This window comes from Salmo salar, chromosome 26 (assembly GCF_965601325.2).
Source record: "Salmo salar chromosome 26, fSalSal1, whole genome shotgun sequence".
Lineage (NCBI taxonomy): Eukaryota > Metazoa > Chordata > Actinopteri > Salmoniformes > Salmonidae > Salmo > Salmo salar.
This window is the reverse complement of record NC_138316.1, coordinates 11,426,705-11,444,769: the sequence shown is the minus strand read 5'-3', so window position 1 is coordinate 11,444,769 and position 18,065 is coordinate 11,426,705. Positions and strand designations below refer to the sequence as shown.

The following is an 18,065-nucleotide window of genomic DNA, read 5'->3' as shown; positions in this document are numbered from 1 at the left end:
TATGCCAGGGAGATATGTATACTGTAGCCAAGAAAGTAATACTATGTGTATGTTGTGTAGTAAGCTGTTAGCCCATGTGCCTCACCCTAATAATTTGGTCCCGTTCCTCCCTTATAACTTAGCCTAATGTTCTGACTTTATGGTGCACATGTAGCCTATAGCCTGCTTTAAAGAAATGTCATCATCGAATATTGTAAGAGCTTTCATTGTCTGCTTATATGCCAACTTTATTTATCCTACGGTTCTGACTTGTACAGGGAGAACACTGTAAGAATGGCCCATGTTGTGGATTCTGTCGATGTACAATTCAAAAGTGCTGAACAAAAATATATATATATTTTCTTCAAAATGTTTTATATTTACCCCTTTTTCTCCCCAATTTCGTGGTATCCAATTGATAGTTACAGCCTTGTCTCATCGCTGCAACTCCCATACAGACTAGGGAGAGGCTAAGGTCGAGTTCCGTGCATCCTCCGAAACACAACCCAACCAAGCCGCACTGCTTCTTAGCACAATGCCCACTTAAGCCGGAAGCCAGCCGCACCAATGTGTCGGAGGAAACACGGTACACTCAGCGTGCACTGTACCCAGCCCGCCACAGGAGTCGCTAGTGCGCGATGGGACAAGGACATTTCTGCCGGCCAAACCCTCCCCTTACCCGGAAGATGCTGGGCCAATTGTGCACTGCCCCATGGGTCTCCTGGTCGCTGCCGGCTGCGACAGAGCCTGGACTCAAACCCAGAATCTCGAGTGGCATAGCTGAACAAAAAGTTATATTGACTAAGTTCGTCCTAGCTTGCTCATTAATGTCTTAATCAAAATTACGGATTGCCTCTTATCCACTCATCGTCCCCTTATGCCATAGTTTGTACATCTCAAATGGAAATGAGGCTGAATTAACTGTTTCACTGCCAGACAAGGCTCCGCTGATAGCCAGGTGTAGCAGTGGTAAGGTGTTGGGACTGCTGTAGGGACTGCTGTTAGGACAGCTTTATGTAGGCCCTAACAGTTTGTGGGCACCGTTTGTTACCGTTATATTGCAATTAATGTATTGTTTAGCATTGTGTTATCCTTTGTATTGGCTTTGCTGGCATGCATATTTTTTTATTTTTTATATTGAATTCGTCCCACAAAGATTTACATGCTAAAATCACCACTGTTGCTGGCTCCAGAAAACAACATTTTTTTCCGATCATGTATAATTACAAAAAATACTGGGTTCATGCAGAAAATTGCCCATTTCTGTTATGATATTTGGTGTTTTCAGACTCCTCGGCACACTGCTAGTGTTGTTTGAAAAGACCGCCTGAAATTTCATTCTGTTTTGGTGGGATGGAGTTTTGGCCTGCACTCTTAGAAAAAAGGGTTCCAAAAGGGTTCTTCGGCTGTCCCCATAGGAGAACCCTTTTTGGTTCAAAGTACAACCCATTTGTGTTCCATGTAGAACCCTCTGCAGAAAGAGTTCTACATGGAACCCAAAAGGTTCTACCTGGAACCAAAAGGGTTCGTCAAAGGGTTCTCCTAAGAGTGTGCTTGGTGATATCACCAGGTGGTAAATTAGTTAATAAACTATTACGAAAGAGAGTACCAAACCTTTCTGACAATAACAGATCGTTTTCAGTTCAGACGACTCCTAAACAGTCCTAGTACAATTCTTGCTGGAGAAAATGCTATTGTTGTTTCTTTTTGACAATTTTAATTGAAAACAATCACAGTAAAGTACTTATTAATTGATAGCCAGAAATTATTTGATATTGAGATAAAAATGGCTGCAGTGGACCTTTAACCACCACATGCAAAACATTGAATTTTTCCTCCCTTGATATTGACTTCTCTCCGTCAGAGTCACAGAGCGGTGTGAGTGCGGAGCTTGAAAGGAATCAATTCATATGAAAGGTAAGTTGAACCCCTTCTGCAACGTGTTTTTGTTAAGTTGATTAACAAAATGTATAGCATGTATACTGAACATGAATATGACACTTTACGTAAGGTTATGTACCACTGAAATATGGCTCACGTGACTATGTGTCTGTATAGTTCCACTGCGGCCAGCTATTTAAGGTCTTTCCTGAAATCTGATAATGTGGTCTTCTTCTAATTTACAGTTCCATCTTCATCTAATATGTTTAAAATTTCACAATTTGGCTATGGCGTTTTTGTGTTGGTGGTTTATTTCTTTGTGTTGGTGGTTTATAAAGCATCCTCTTCCCAACCTGGTGAGTATAGACCAATGTGTAGACTAACTAACTAACTAACTAACTAACTAACAAGGCTAATGTATTGAAATGTCTCTTCTCACTCCAAATTCACAATATTCAAATATTTTTTCTTGCCTGGATGTTTAGTAAGTCTTTTAAATAGAACACTTTTTGTGTATTACAGTATTACAGTATAAACAATGGATGTTTAGTCATGTTTATTGGTATTCCAATTACAAGTGATCCCATTTTGTGCTCAATTTGCTGAATTTTCTAGGTCCATTGTTGATTAACATGACAAATAAAATACCTATATATACTGTAATGTGTTACTTTGACTGATATTACATTTGCATGTTTTATTTTTTATCTATTTCCTCATATACATTGACAACAGCTTTCATGATGGTGGACTATGTAACTTTTTGTAGTTCAGTGGTGTTCTTGACAAACAATTTAGTACTTATTACTAAATGATTAAATACATTACATTATTGTATATTGTCATTAGGACTGTTTCATAATTTAACGATCATGAAAGTATTTTTTGTGTTTAGTTTGTATTAAGCTGAAGAAACTTCAGTAAGTCATGGAATACTGTTCAGGGATTGCATCTACTCTTTGTTTCAGGTTGTATGGATGTTTGTGATCCCCAAAGAAAGCCTGCAACACATAAGCGACTTTGTGTGGATAAAAAAGGTAAGTAAGCCTACAAAAAATTCTAACAGTAGGTTCAACTAGATTTTAACTAGATTTATTTTACCATGTTTCTCTCGCAAGAGAAACAGGGTACATGTGAAACTCATCTGTGCTAAATTTCTTGCCATGCTTCCAGGGCATGAATGCTTCAGCACTTATCAAATGTCCAGTCTTACACGGATGTGTACTTTAATAATGGAAATAAGTCATATCCAGCAGTGCATCGATTTATTCTCAAGACAGGTGTCATTTTCATTCACATGGAACACAACCTGCAAACATCCTGATTTGTCGTCTGGATTACCAGGTAATTTTGTTACAGCAAAGTGCCATTTCTCGACCTTGTTGTCCATCTGCTGAAAACACTATTTCAAATCTGAGTAACACATTTGCATTCATTTATTTAAACTTTATTCAGGTTATTCTCAAATGTTTGAAACAAACATGGCCCATTTGCCCGAGAGGAATCATGTGTAGATGATCTAGTCTTCTACTGTCATTAACCAAAATAAAGCATGTGTTTTAACTAAGTGTAAGTTGATTTGACCAATAGCCTGGACTCTGTTCTCTAATTACAGATTGCGCCATCAACATCCTGCAGCCATATGTTAACGACGGCAAAGAAATACTTCTAATAGAATGTGTGGCTCAATGGACCTTTATTAGCATGACAAATCATACCACTGCTAGTAAAAATAAAGACATAACCAACACCCGATGCATTGCGGGAGAATGTGATTGTGAAAACATTAAACATACTTCTGTAAATAATAACCTGATCTCTGTTGATGTATCTATCAGAAAATGTAAAGGAAAGGCAAAAACAAAAATGACTGGTCAGCAGTTGCATTCCATAATAAAGTGAGTCCACTTAAAATTGGAACTGAAATCAGGGCCGACCCTAGCCTTTTGGGGGACCTAAGCAAAATTGTGTTGCTTATGTTACTTATGCCTAGGTCCGGCCCTGACTGAAATGTATTTTTAATGTAATTTGAGCTATGTCAATGTCTGACGGAAAGCTATACATATTTTCATGGATTCGTTTTGGGTTGGATTATTCATAACTGTGTTTTTTTTTTATTCCCTACAACAGCACATTTCACAACATTACCAAGCAGGGACCTCAGAAAGTGATCCTAGACAGCATCAAAGGCTCAGTGACATCACAAAAGAAGAACAATTTGCTAAACTTTAGAATGGCTCTACCCTCCACCAATAATGTAAGCATCAACGAAATGGAGTGATGGAAAGAGAGAGAGGTCAAAAGCAAAATGGGGAGATAGTCAGTAATCACATGTATAACTCTTTCTCCATCTCCACCAGGCCACGTTGGAGGAGATGGATGACATTTGGTTGGAGATTCCTACTGAGGCTTTGAATGCTATTCTGGGACACACGAAAGAGGAAGTTAACCTGGGAGCATTTTGGTTTGAGGATGACAGCCTCTTCCCGGTAAAACAACAGTAACAACTACAACATCTCAGAGATTTCTAATGAAACAGACCTGCACTCATAACACACACAGACATATTTCAGGACATCCTGATTTTAACAAAAGCACAGAAAAACATCTGTGGTACTTTCTCATTTAACTCCAGTTTGTGAATCATGTAGTGACAACACATTGGTACCAACATACACTGATGGAGTGCACATTTGAATGAAGCCCTTAATCAAACTGCATCGTGACAGCCTGCTATGGAAAGTAGCTCTATTTGTACGACGGGGATTTGAGCACGTTGACAGTTTCCTGAAAAGACCCAACAACCACTTGTATCGCTGTCATCTATGTAAAGTTACAATGGAAACTGCCTGCTGCTTTCCTACTTCATTCACTCATTGGCATGCTATTAGGCTAGCTACCAGTTACACTATGCTCAAAATACACTACAACACAACTTGTGGACACAACTTCAGATAAAAGAGAACAAGTTCACTGAGAAATACGTTGTTGCTTGTTGTTGTGACTCAAACATCCTGCCCAGTGCCGACAGAAAAAAATATCCTTTAAAGTATTTGGTTCTGAGGAGAATTGTGGTCCTCTCTGACATTTCTTATTAACTTGTATCTTTAGAGAGAATATATATCCTCTCTTCTGATCCCTACTAGGTGGAGGAGAACAACACTGAGCTCCTAAACAGTCGAGTGGTATCCGTCGATGTGGGAGAGGACATCTCAGACCTCAGGAGCTATATGAAGATAACGTTCCTCTTCCAGAATGCATCACTGGTTAGTGAGGAGTGCATATCTACATCACAATCAACCATTACACTCTCTTTTTAAAAAATATTTATTTATGTTTTTGTTCTTTCACCTGTCAAAAATTGATCAATTGCTTTACATCTCCAATAATTCATGTTTATGATATGGTGTGGATTGGATAGGAGAAGGGTCTAATCAGGTTCTATTCTCTCTGATAGGAAAACAAATCACTAGCATGTGTGTTCTGGGATCTTGAAAATGGTAGTATTATTTATTAACTAAACAAAATACTTTTATGAAGCACTATGTACCACAAAATTATATATTGAAAATGTTTTACTGTATCTCTTTGTTTCACAGATACTGTTGCACATTGGAATTCCTCTGGATGTGTCACTGAGACAAAGGAAAATAAAACAGTATGCTCTTGTAACCACCTTTCATTCTTCGCTGTACTTATGGTGAGAAATAATTTCTGAACCTAACTCTTCGAATATGTTTTGACCTCACTTTAACATTCTTTCGATCAATTGATTAAGGGCTTGATTCAAATCGTATTACGGAAGATCTGCGGTATAGCACCACTGAGAGTTAAGTGCAATGTTCCCACATTCGCGGAGACTGCATTCACGCTAAGTGACTTGTATGTTCGCTCAATCGGAAATTACCTTTAAATTTAAATCGTGCTGTACTACGATACGGATTCATTTAAACCCAAAATGAAACACTCAACCAACGTGTGATCTAGCCACTGTGTGTTTTGTTGACGGCAGTCTCCGGGCAGTGGCTCCAATGCCAGTCTGAGCTCCTCCTCTGTGTGGTTGCTGACGTTGTTGTCCAGGGTGGGCTGTGGAATATCCCTCTGTTTCCTGTGTCTGGCTCTCCTCATCCACCTCAGGTCAGATTATACTGACAACTAATACTTATGTCCACAACATGCAAACAACGAGCCACCACACACAATGCCACTCAAACAGAACATCCTCATTGGAAAAACCTGTTTTTTTTATTCAAAGTACTCTTTTTACATCAGCAGTTGTCACGCAGTGCTTTTACAGAAACCTGACCCCAAAGAGGAAGCAGAAGGAGCCTAGAGAGGAACTGCCTTAACAAGGAGCTTTGCTATGTTGTTGATTTTGACATTAGATTTCAAATCTCTTCTTCCCCCAGAAGGGGTAAATCTGATGATTCCCTGTGCATCCACATCCACCTGTGCGTGGCGCTGCTGTGCCTCAACCTAACCTTCCTCGTCAACGACAGCCTAGCCTCTCTTGGTGTCCATGGCCTGTGTGTTGCTACGGCAGCAGCCACCCACTACTCCCTGCTGTGCACCCTCACCTGGTTCTCCATGGAAGGCTTCCACCTCTATCTGCTCATCATCCGGGTTTTCAACATCCACGTCAACAGATACCTCCTCAAACTGAGCCTGGTAGGATGGGGTGAGTGCAGTAAGTCAATGGTGAGGACAAGTATGACTGGACTTGGCCTGATCAATGAGAAGTGAAACTGTTTCACCAATCTGCACATGGTATTGTCCAGCTTGATCAGCTCCTAGCTGGAGGGATCTCTGGATCTTTCCAGCTTTCATCGCTTTAAGGAATCAACGCTGTCTCTTGGTGTTTGACTCAATGGGAAACCACATCTCTTTCAGGAATACCTGGCATAGTAGTTACCATAATTGTTGCTTGTGGCAAATATGGAGAATACAGATTATACCTGCAAGACGGTGGTGCTGTTAAAATGTAAGTTATATCATGATATTGATAAATATGTGTTTTCAAATCACCAAAGACTCCCTTACTCTCTGTAAAACATTTACTGAATGTGTCCCTGTCTGTGTATGTATGTGATTGTGTCTGTGACTCTCTCCATCCGTCCGTCCATCCATAGGTGCTGGCTGACTGACTCTGCTGTGACCACGGTGTCCTTCTCGTACTTCGTGCTGACATTCGTGGTGAACACGCTGTGCTTTGGGTCTGTGACAGTGAAGGTGGTGAGGGCCCACCGTCAGAGTCCTGTCCTGAGGGAGAGGGGTATGAACAGGGGGACAGTGCTCAGTCTGCTGGGTCTGGCCTGGCTCCTGGGAGTCTCCTGGGGGGTCATGCTCTTCCAGTTTGGCCCCCTGAGGGAGACAGCCTTCTACATCTTCTGCACCATCAACTCTCTCCATGGTGAGATAAGATACAGCCCTTATTCTCATTCACATCAGGTACACACATGCACACATACATACACACACACAGTAGTCCTGTGTACGGGAGCACAATCTCATGAAAAGTCAATGATAAAAAGCTCATCATGGTAATTTAACTGCTGATAATGCAATATTACATTCACTACAGGTCAAAAGTTTTAGAACACCTAGTCATTCAAGGCTTTTTATTTTATTTGTACTATTTTCTACATTGTAGAATAACACATATGAAATCATGTAGTAACCAAGAATGTGTTAAACAAATCTAAATATATTTTATATTTGAGATTCTTCAAATAGCCACCCTTTGCCTTGATGACAGCTTTGCACACTCTTGGCATTCTCTCAACCAGCTTCATGAGGTAGTCACCTGGAATGCATTTCAATTAACAGGTGTGCCTTCTTAAAAGGTTAATTTGTGGAATTTCTTTCCTTCTTAATGTGTTTGAGCCAATCAGTTGTGTTGTGAGAAGGTAGAGAGAAGATAACTCTATTGGTAAAAGACCAAGTCCATATTGTGGCAAGAACAGCTCAAATAAGAAAAGAGAAATGACAGCCCATCATTACTTTAAGACATGAAGGTCAGTCAATACAGAAATTTACAATAACTTTGAAAGTTTCTTCAAATGCAGTAGCAAAAACCTTCAAACGCTATGATGAAACTGGCTCTCATGAGGACCGCCACATGAATGGAAGATCCAGAGTTACCTCTGCTGCAGACGATAAGTTCATTAGAGTTGCCAGCCTCAGAAATTGCAGCCCAAATAAATGCTTCACGGAGTTCAAGTAACAGACACATCTCAACATCAGCTGTTCAGAGGAGACTGTGTGAATCAGGCCTTCATGGTTGATTGCTGCAAAGAAACCACTACTAAAGGACACCAATAAGAAGAAGAGACTTGCTTGGGCCAAGAAACACGAGCAATGGACATTAGATCGGTGGAAATTTGTCCTTTGGTCTGGAGTCCAAAGTGGAGATTTTTGGTTCCAACCGCCATGTCTTTGTGAGACACAGTGTGGGTGAACGGATGATCTCCACATGTGTATTTCCCACCGTGAAGCATGGAGGAGGAGGTGTTATGGTGACACTGTCTGTGATTTATTTAGAATTCAAGGCACACTTGACTAGCATGGCTACCACAGAATTCTGCAGCAATGTGCCATCCCATCTGGTTTGGGTTTAGTGGGACTATCATTTGTTTTTCAACAGGACAATGACCAAAGTCCCTTCAGGCTGTGTAAGGGCAATTTGACAAAGAAGGAAAGTGATGGAGTGCTGCATCAGATGACCTGGCATCCACAATCCCCCGACCTCAACCAAATTGAGATGGTTTGGGATCAGTCAGACCGCAGAATGAAGGAAAAGCAGCCAACAAGTGCTCAGTAACTCCATCAAGACTGTTGGAAAAGCATTCCAGGTGAAGCTGGTTGAGAGAATGCCAAGACTGTGCAAAGCTGTCATCAAGGCAAAGGGTGGCTATTTGAAGAATCTCAAACATAAAATATATTTTGATTTGTTTAACACTTTTTTAGTTACTACATGATTCCATAGGTGTTATTTCATAGTTTTGATGTCTTCACTATTATTCTACAATGTAGAAAATAGTAAAAATAAAGAAAAACCCTTGAATGAGTAGGTGTTCCAAAACTTTTGACCGGTAATGTAGATCTAAGGGTATGATGGATGCAAAACATATTTACATTGGTGTAAGTAAAAGCATGCCTTTATACAGTGCCTTGCGAAAGTATTCGGCCCCCTTGAACTTTTCGACCTTTTGCCACATTTCAGGCTTCAAACAAAGATATAAAACTGTACATTTTTGTGAAGAATCAACAACAAGTGGGACACAATTATGAAGTGGAACGAAATTTATTGGATATTTCAAACTTTTTTAACAAATAAAAAACTGAAAAATTGGGAGTGCAAAATTATTCAGCCCCTTTACTTTCAGTGCAGCAAACTCTCTCCAGAAGTTCAGTGAGGATCTCTGAATGATCCAATGTTGACCTAAATGACTAATGATGATAAATAGAATCCACCTGTGTGTAATCAAGTCTCCGTATAAATGCACCTACTCTGTGATAGTCTCAGAGGTCCGTTTAAAGCGCAGAGAGCATCATGAAGAACAAGGAACACACCAGGCAGGTCCGAGATACTGTTGTGGAGAAGTTTAAAGCCGGATTTGGATACAAAAAGATTTCCCAAACTTTAAACATCCCAAGGAGCACTGTGCAAGCGATAATATTGAAATGGAAGGAGTATCAGACCACTGCAAATCTACGAATACCCCGCCGTCCCTCTAAACATTCAGCTCATACAAGGAGAAGACTGATCAGAGATGCAGCCAAGAGGCCCATGATCACTCTGGATGAACTGCAGAGATCTACAGCTGAGGTGGGAGACTCTGTCCATAGGACAACAATCAGTCGTATACTGCACAAATCTGGCCTTTATGGAAGAGTGGCAAGAAGAAAGCCATTTCTTAAAGATATCCATAAAAAGTGTCGTTTAAAGTTTGCCACTAGCCACCTGGGAGACACACCAAACATGTGGAAGAAGGTGCTCTGGTCAGATGAAACCAAAATTGAACTTTTTGGCAACAATGCAAAACGTTATGTTTGGTGTAAAAGCAACACAGCTCATCACCCTGAACACACCATCCCCACTGTCAAACATGGTGGTGGCAGCATCATGGTTTGGGCCTGCTTTTCTTCAGCAGGGGCAGCGAAGATGGTTAAAATTGATGGGAAGATGGATGGAGCCAAATACAGGACCATTCTGGAAGAAAACCTGATGGAGTCTGCAAAAGACCTGAGACTGGGACGTAGATTTGTCTTCCAACAAGACAATGATCCAAAACATAAAGCAAAATCTACAATGGAATGGTTCACAAATAAACATATCCAGGTGTTAGAATGTCCAAGTCAAAGTCCAGACCTGAATCCAATCGAGAATCTGTGGAAAGAACTGAAAACTGCTGTTCACAAACGCTCTCCATCCAACCTCACTGAGCTCGAGCTGTTTTGCAAGGAGGAATGGGCAAAAATGTCAGTCTCTCGATGTGCAAAACTGATAGAGACATACCCCAAGCGACTTACAGCTGTAATCGCAGCAAAAGGTGGCGCTACAAAGTATTAACTTAAGGGGGCTGAATAATTTTGCACGGCCAATTTTTCAGTTTTTTATTTTTAAAAAAAAGTTTGAAATATCCAATAAATTTCGTTCCACTTCATAATTGTGTCCCACTTGTTGTTGATTCTTCACCAAAAAATACAGTTTTATATCTTTATGTTTGAAGCCTGAAATGTGGCAAAAGGTCGAAAAATTCAAGGGGGCCGAATACTTTCGCAAGGCATTGTAAAACACTGTAGGTAATGTCCTGGTTGTGGCATTGACACCAGATTAACAACCCAGTCTGATACTGTGGTCTATGGTCAGGGACCTACAGCTACACCAATGTGTCTCACTATTGTATACAAACACAGACTTATCATCTTCCAAGAGCAGCTCTTGTAATTCAGTCAAAATGCTTATTACAACCTACAGGCCTCTTCCTGTTTCTACGCTATTGGGCTTTAACTCGGGCAGAGAAGGCATCTATCTCCAAGGCAACCACTGTATCTTCTTGAACTGAGATGCATCCAGCTGAGAGGCCAGTCCCTGACTAACACGGTTAAACCTTTTACTACTAATACCACTGCTTCCATTTTATTACCACAGAAACACAATATTTAGTATGTTGGTTTATAACTTTCACTATAGGCAAACCTAAACATACATTATAAAGCGTAATTACAAAATGAAAACTTGTTTCCAGGTTTGCACGTAAGCTTACTGTGCTCATAATACTTTTTTTTCTCCAAAGTTGTACTGTTTATTGCACTTTGTGTGCATTTTGTTGTATTTTGTGACCCACCTTCCATGCATATTCAGTTTTGATGTGTATAGTCCTAGGCAAACGGGGAACACATCTATTAGGTTCAAATTATTTTCATCTCTGAAAATATTCAAATCCGTTTGGATACCCAATTTTTCACTCACCATCGTGCACGAGGGTAAGAAGGAGTGGTCGACTGTGAATTGGTGCCTTTCTGTTTCTTTGATTGTTATCAAAAACCCTCTGAAAGATATGCCCTTTTTTTAGTCCATCTTGGAGAATTTTGAATTTCCCTTTGGTTTTTGCAGAATAGCCATACAGTATATAGCCTCCTAGCCTATGGGCTACCTGAGAGAACATTAGGCCTACAAGTAGATAGTACCTTAGCATAACACCATATTTGCAGGGATGGGAATTCAATGTTTAGAAATTAACATTTTTAGATTGTGTAAACTTTTTCTTTGTGACAAATAATTTATGTAAATAATAATTCCATAATAATTTGAAAGGGGGAGATGCCTCACAAGCCTCTCTGGGGTTTTCTACCTCTCCTGCAAATGCTCTTTTTGTTTTCCTTTTACTTTGTGATCATATTGTTTTGTATTTTTTTTTAAAGAAATAGCTAGCCTATAGGCCTACTGTGTCATTGACATTGAGGGGGTTCAATTGAAACCTATGACTACTTTCACCCCTCCCAAACATCAAAATCATTATTGCTACCTTTTGGAAGACGAGGTAAAGGTTTAGTGTGAACAGAATTAAAAAATGAAGAAGCCCATCCTGAGCAAAGAGGAGCTACAATCTCTGAAAAAGCTACAGTCAGAACCAACCATTGCAATTCGACAGGCGAATTTCTAACACAATTGTTTGTTTCTGAATTCAAAATACAATTGTCAGACCAACACTTCTACATGCCACTGCCCTCTGACCCCATTTCCACCTATAATGAACAGATCAAAGAGACATTGTTTGAAGGAGTCAATCGTAACATCATAGATGAAAAAGCACAAGCATTTTTGTATGTCCCACACACCTGCACCCCCCTGTACTACATGGTGCATAAGCGACACAAGAATCTGGACGACCCTCCGGGCAGACCCATTGTGTCAGAGATTTGGAGCAGAACTGAGAACATCTCACTTTGTCAACCATCACCTGAAACATATTTTTTTCTTAACTCAAAGACAGGTGACCGTAAAACTCTTGACTGACATTGATACCAGAACAGGTTTTCTTAGAGTATTTTTTGACATTCAATCTCTGTACACAGTCATTCATGGTTAAATAGGAATAGAATTTGAGCTAATGTGTTAGTTTGTTTACTCAACTTTTTAAAATGCTTGCTGAGTAAAATTACAAATTCATGGTTGGCTTTGAAAGGCAACACTGTAAAAAAAAATTTTTAAGGAAAGTTCTTTTTTTTTTTAACAAAATTCATGATGTATATGGAGTGTTATAGAAGGAAAGGGTCCAGACACTTTTTTGAGATTTCACTTGTTTTTGAGAAACTTAGGGAAAGATATGCAATAGGCTAACTAGCAATCATGCCACACATTAAATCATTAAAATCTGCACAATTTTCAATATAAATCAATTCAATATAAATCCTGAAGATAGAGGCTATGTGCGTCATTACGTATACAAGAACAGTAAAGACACGCAGCTCAAAAAGCTCCCCTATTAATCTTGTTTAGGGATAATAAAAATATCAGTTGTGGGTTTACTCTGGACATTATAGAAAGGCACTGTAGCAGGCCAGTCTGTATTTTTACTTCTGATTCTGAAGAGCTGTCTTTTGCTGATCATCATTCTCCCGTCGACGTTCAGAAAGTTTTTATACCATTTGACTTATTTTACATTGTGTTGAGTTACATCCTGAATTCAAAATGTATTAAATATGAAAAATATTCACCCATCTACACACAATAGCAAATAATGACAGAGTAAAAAAATATGTTTTTAGAACATTTTGCAAATGTTTTGAAAATTAAATACAGAAATATTTAATTTACACAGGGGTGCAACATTTCTACACAATCTAATATGACCCATGGTCCTTCTAGCCGTCTCTAAGGAAAAACTGCCCACAGTGTCACACCCAGACCTGAGAGCCGTTTTATTTCTCTTTTTGGTTAGGTCAGGGTGGGATGTGGGGTGGGCATTCTATATCATTCTATTTCTTTGTTTTGGCCAAGTGTGGTTTCCAATCAGAGGCAGCTGTCTCTCGTTGTCTCTGATTGGGAATCATACTTAGGCAGCCTTTCCCCACCTGTGTTTGTGGGTAGTTGTTTTCTGTTTTGTATTCTGTACCTGACAGAACTGTTCGTTTTCCCCTTTGTTATTTTGTTTGAGTGTTTTTGATAATAAAAATCATGAACACGTACCACGCTGCGGTTTGGTCCCCTACTCATTCAGACAAAACCTGTTACACACAGCTACAGTAGGTAAGAGATGATATGTTTATATGATTGATAAGACTGAACTAGATCAAAGGATATTCAATAATCAAGATTGTGTTGCACCTTTAACCAATAGCCTAACAAATGAACAACTCTCAACCCTCCTTCCGGGCGAATTGGACTGATTTACAAGTTTTCTCTCTGAAAAATGTAGTTCATTTAATCTGATTGTCATAAGGTTCCATGACTTTGTCCACACAAGGCATCTGAACAGAAAATAGATTTTGATGATTTTCATTACATGTTGGGTGTTTATTTAACTTTTGTACACCTGTGGTGTTCCCGGTCAAAAATGACCTGTCAATAGAAATGAATGGGTGAGACTACGATTAGTGTATACAATTGAGTTCAGGCACATGCCCATTCATCAGATGGACACACTTCCTCTCCCAGACCCCCACATGCAATTGTGTTTGAGTGCGCACACACACACCTCACTCCCCTTCTTGACTTCCATGGCAACCCGCAGGGAACCTTTCCCCAGTAGAATCTTTCCCCCACGGGAACAACACCTGTTGGCATTCTCACAAACAATCGCAACATTGTTTCAATAATACACTGCTCAAAAAAATAAAGGGAACAGTTAAACAACACAATGTAACTCCAGGTCAATCACACTTCTGTGAAATCAAACTGTCCACTTAGGAAGCAACACTGATTGACAATACATTTCACATGCTGTTGTGCAAATGGAATAGACAACAGGTGGAAATTATAGGTAATTAGCAAGACACCCCCAATAAAGGAGTGGTTCTGCAGGTGGTGACCACAGACCACTTCTCAGTTCCTATGCTTCCTGGCTGATGTTTTGGTCACTTCTGAATGCTGGCGGTGATTTCACTCTAGTGGTAGCATGAGACGGCGTCTAGAACCCACACAAGTGGCTCAAGTAGTGCAGCTCATCCAGGATGGCACATCAATGCAAGCTGTGGCAAGAAGGTTTGCTGTGTCTGTCAGCGTAGTGTCCAGAGCATGGAGGCGCTACCAGGAGACAGGCCAGTACATCAGGAGACATGGAGGAGGCCGTAGGAGGGCAACAACCCAGCAGCAGGACCGCTACCTCCGCCTTTGTGCAAGGAGGAGCACTGGCAGAGCCCTGCAAAATGACCTCCAGCAGGCCACAAATGTGCATGTGTCTGCTCAAACGGTCAGAAACAGACTCCATGAGGGTGGTATGAGGGCCCGACGTCCACAGGTGGGGGTTGTGCTTACAGCCCAACACCGTGCAGGACGTTTGGCATTTGCCAGAGAACACCAAGATTGGCAAATTCGCCACTGGCGCCCTGTGCTCTTCACAGATGAAAGCAGGTTCACACTGAGCACATGTGACAGACGTGACAGAGTCTGGAGACGCCGTGGAGGACGTTCTGCTGCCTGCAACATCCTCCAGCATGACCGGTTTGGCGGTGGGTCAGTCATGGTGTGGGGTGGCATTTCTTTGGGGGGCCGCACAGCCCTCCATGTGCTCGCCAGAGGTAGCCTGACTGCCATTAGGTACCGAGATGAGATCCTCAGACCCCTTGTGAGACCATATGCTGGTGCGGTTGGCCCTGGGTTCCTCCTAATGCAAGACAATGCTAGACCTCATGTGGCTGGAGTGTGTCAGCAGTTCCTGCAAGAGGAAGGCATTGATGCTATGGACTGGCCTGCCCATTCCCCAGACCTGAATCCAATTGAGCACATCTGGAACATCATGTCTCGCTCCATCCACCAACGCCACGTTGCACCATAGACTGTCCAGGAGTTGGCGGATGCTTTAGTCCAGGTCTGGGAGACCATCCGCCACCTCATTGGGAGCATGCCCAGGCGTTGTAGGGAGGTCATACAGGCACGTGGAGGCCACACACACTACTGAGCCTCATTTTGACTTGTTTTAAGGACATTACATCAAAGTTGGATCAGCCTGTAGTGTGGATTTCCACTTTAATTTTGAGTGTGACTCCAAATCCAGACCTCCATGGGTTGATAAATTGGATTTCCATTGATTATTTTTGTGTGATTTTGTTGTCAGCACATTCTCAACTATGTAAAGAAAAAAGTATTTAATAAGATTATTTCATTCATTCAGATCTAGGATGTGTTATTTTAGTGTTCCCTTTATTTTTTGGAGCAGTGTATATAGAACTTTTCTCGCAGCTCTGGTATATAAAGCTTTTTTGAGCTCTTGCTCACAATTCATTCTGTGGCAGCACAATGACCAAACGATATACTATATGTGAGGCTCTTAATCATATCTTTGATCATGACACTGGTGAGGAGGAGAGAGGCCATGTTAAACTTTGACACAAAGTAGTCAGTGATAAATAGCACAATATGTTTCATCAGAGTGTTTGTTATAGTCAAAATAATCCATACATTATGCTTTTTTTTTACTGAAAAAGAGATGTATGAGCTCAGGTCAATGAGGCCTACAGGCCATGAATAGCAAATAGAAGTTCAAAACTTGTAATGTTCACAAGAACTTAAGTTGATAAAAAGATCTAACACAACATTAGGTGATAATATATGTATTATTATGGATTTATAATCAGCTATAATGAGGCGGTCATTAATTACACAAAATGAATTAACATGAAACAAACACAACAGGAGGGTTAAGACATCCTTTATTTCAAATTTCCACCCAGCCAGCCCGAGCTGCCTGCATGCCCGACCCACACCAGTCTAGTCAATAACTAAACTCTTGCCCCGACACAATTTCCTTCCCGCCTTTTTCTTCCCCAGTTTAAGGTTTGGAAACAAAAGTACAATTTTTTTTTTTTTTAAATGGTCATACTGTATTCCACATAAGGCATTCAGGCCTTATGAAAGTTTCCCAGTATACACTTCATTTTGTATTAAAACAAATCTAGTGATACGTAACTTGACTTTCCTGCCATCCATTGTGACATTGTGGGAGGATAAACAACCTTCCAATTATTGGCAATGCATTTCTAAGCCGCTATAAATGCTAGTTTACACCGTTTCTTCTGATAACAGTCTCCAGTATCAACATTTTAGTACAAATGAAAACAACAGGGAGAAGGGAGAATCTGTAGACATGCTGAATTAAAAGAACATTCTCCTTGCCAGAATTCAGCCAGCCTTCAGCCAGAATTCAGCCAGCCTTCACAAGAGAATAACATATGCAAATAGAGGGAGCTCAAAAAGTATTGGGACAGTGACAGTTTTTGTTGTTTGGGCTCTACTCCAGCACTTTTGAAATTATACAATCACCATGAGGTTAAAGTACAGACTGTCAGCTTTAATTTGAGGTTATTTTCATCCGTATCGGGTTTAGAAATTACAGCACTTTTTTTGTACATAGTCCCCTTATTTTAGGGGACCAAAAATATTGGGAAATTCACTTATACACTACATGACCAAAAATATGTGGACACCTGCTCATCGAATATCTCATTTTAAAATCATGGGTATTAATATGGAGTTTGTCGCCCCTTTGCTGTTATAACAGCCTCCACTCTTCTGAGAAGGCTTTCCACTAGATGTTGGAACATTGCTGCAGGGACTTGCTTCCATTCAGCCACAAGAACATTAGTGAGGTCGAGCACTAATGTTGGGCGATTAGGCCTAGCTCGCATTTGGCGTTCCAATTCATCCCAAAAGTGTGATGGTGAAGTGTGATTCATCACTCCAGTGAACACGTTTGAATTGCTCCAGAGTCCAATGGCGGCAAACTTTACACCACTCCTGACGACACTTGGCATTTCTCATGGTTGTCTTAGGCTTGTGTGTGGCTGCTTGGCCATGGAAACCCATTTCATGAAGCTCCTGACAAACAGTTATTGAGCTGATGGTGCTTCCAGAGGCAGTTTGGAACTCAGGAGTGAATGTTGCAACCGAGCACTCCACTCGGCTGTCCCGTTCTGTGAGCTTCCGTGGCCTACCACTTCACGGCTGAGCCGTTGTTGCTCCTAGACGTTTCCACTTCACAATAACAGCTCTAGCAGGGTAGAAATTTGACCAACTGACTTGTTGGAAAGATGGCGTCCTATGACGGTGCCACTTTGAAAGGAACTGATCTTTTCAGTAAGGCCATTCTATGCCAATGTTTGTCTATGGAGATTGCATGGCTGTGTGCTCGATTCTATACACCTGTCAGCAACGGGTGTGGCTGAAATAGCCTAATCCACTAATTTGAAGGGGTATCCACATACTTTTATATATATAGTGTACCTTAAACCGATGAAAGCTGAAGAGATCCAGAGACCCTTCCAGCTCAGGGCCGTAACTATGCTTAAAAAAACATAAACGCAACTTGTAAATTGTTGGTCCCATGTTTTATGAGCTGAAATAAAATTCCTAGACATTTTACATTGGCAGAAAAAGCTTATTTCTGTTCGTGAGCATTTCTCCTTTGCTAAAATAATCCATCCACCTGATACGTGTGGCATATCAACAAGCTGATTAAACAGCATGATCATTACACAGGTGC

The 18,065-nt window shown here is 40.7% G+C and overlaps 1 protein-coding gene across 2 annotated transcripts; it reads left to right on the top strand.

Annotated features, from left to right (window-relative positions):
• Positions 1-1,842: 1,842 nt before the first annotated feature.
• Positions 1,843-13,554, top strand: LOC106587149 (adhesion G protein-coupled receptor G3). 2 transcript variants are annotated; one of them, XM_014175216.3, is made up of 15 exons: positions 1,843-1,896; positions 2,106-2,216; positions 2,829-2,897; positions 3,137-3,204; positions 3,476-3,758; positions 3,991-4,117; positions 4,221-4,349; positions 5,007-5,126; positions 5,318-5,360; positions 5,460-5,560; positions 5,873-5,997; positions 6,270-6,538; positions 6,751-6,841; positions 6,990-7,270; positions 10,841-13,554. In XM_014175216.3, the coding sequence occupies exons 5-15, from the start codon at positions 3,565-3,567 to the stop codon at positions 10,921-10,923; spliced, it is 1,563 nt and encodes a 520-aa protein (XP_014030691.1). In that variant the 5' UTR covers positions 1,843-1,896; positions 2,106-2,216; positions 2,829-2,897; positions 3,137-3,204; positions 3,476-3,564; the 3' UTR covers positions 10,924-13,554. The 2 variants fall into 2 exon arrangements, with proteins under 2 accessions (XP_014030691.1, XP_014030686.1); XM_014175211.3 differs by having other exon boundaries at positions 3,034-3,204.
• Positions 13,555-18,065: the final 4,511 nt, after the last annotated feature.

Bases quoted from the DNA above. Each gene is read 5' to 3' on its own strand.
- LOC106587149 (XM_014175211.3), top strand. The intron at 5,127-5,317 runs GTTAGTGAGGAG...TCTCTCTGATAG, and splicing joins TCTTCCAGAATGCATCACTG to GAAAACAAATCACTAGCATG. The intron at 6,842-6,989 runs GTAAGTTATATC...GTCCATCCATAG, and splicing joins GACGGTGGTGCTGTTAAAAT to GTGCTGGCTGACTGACTCTG.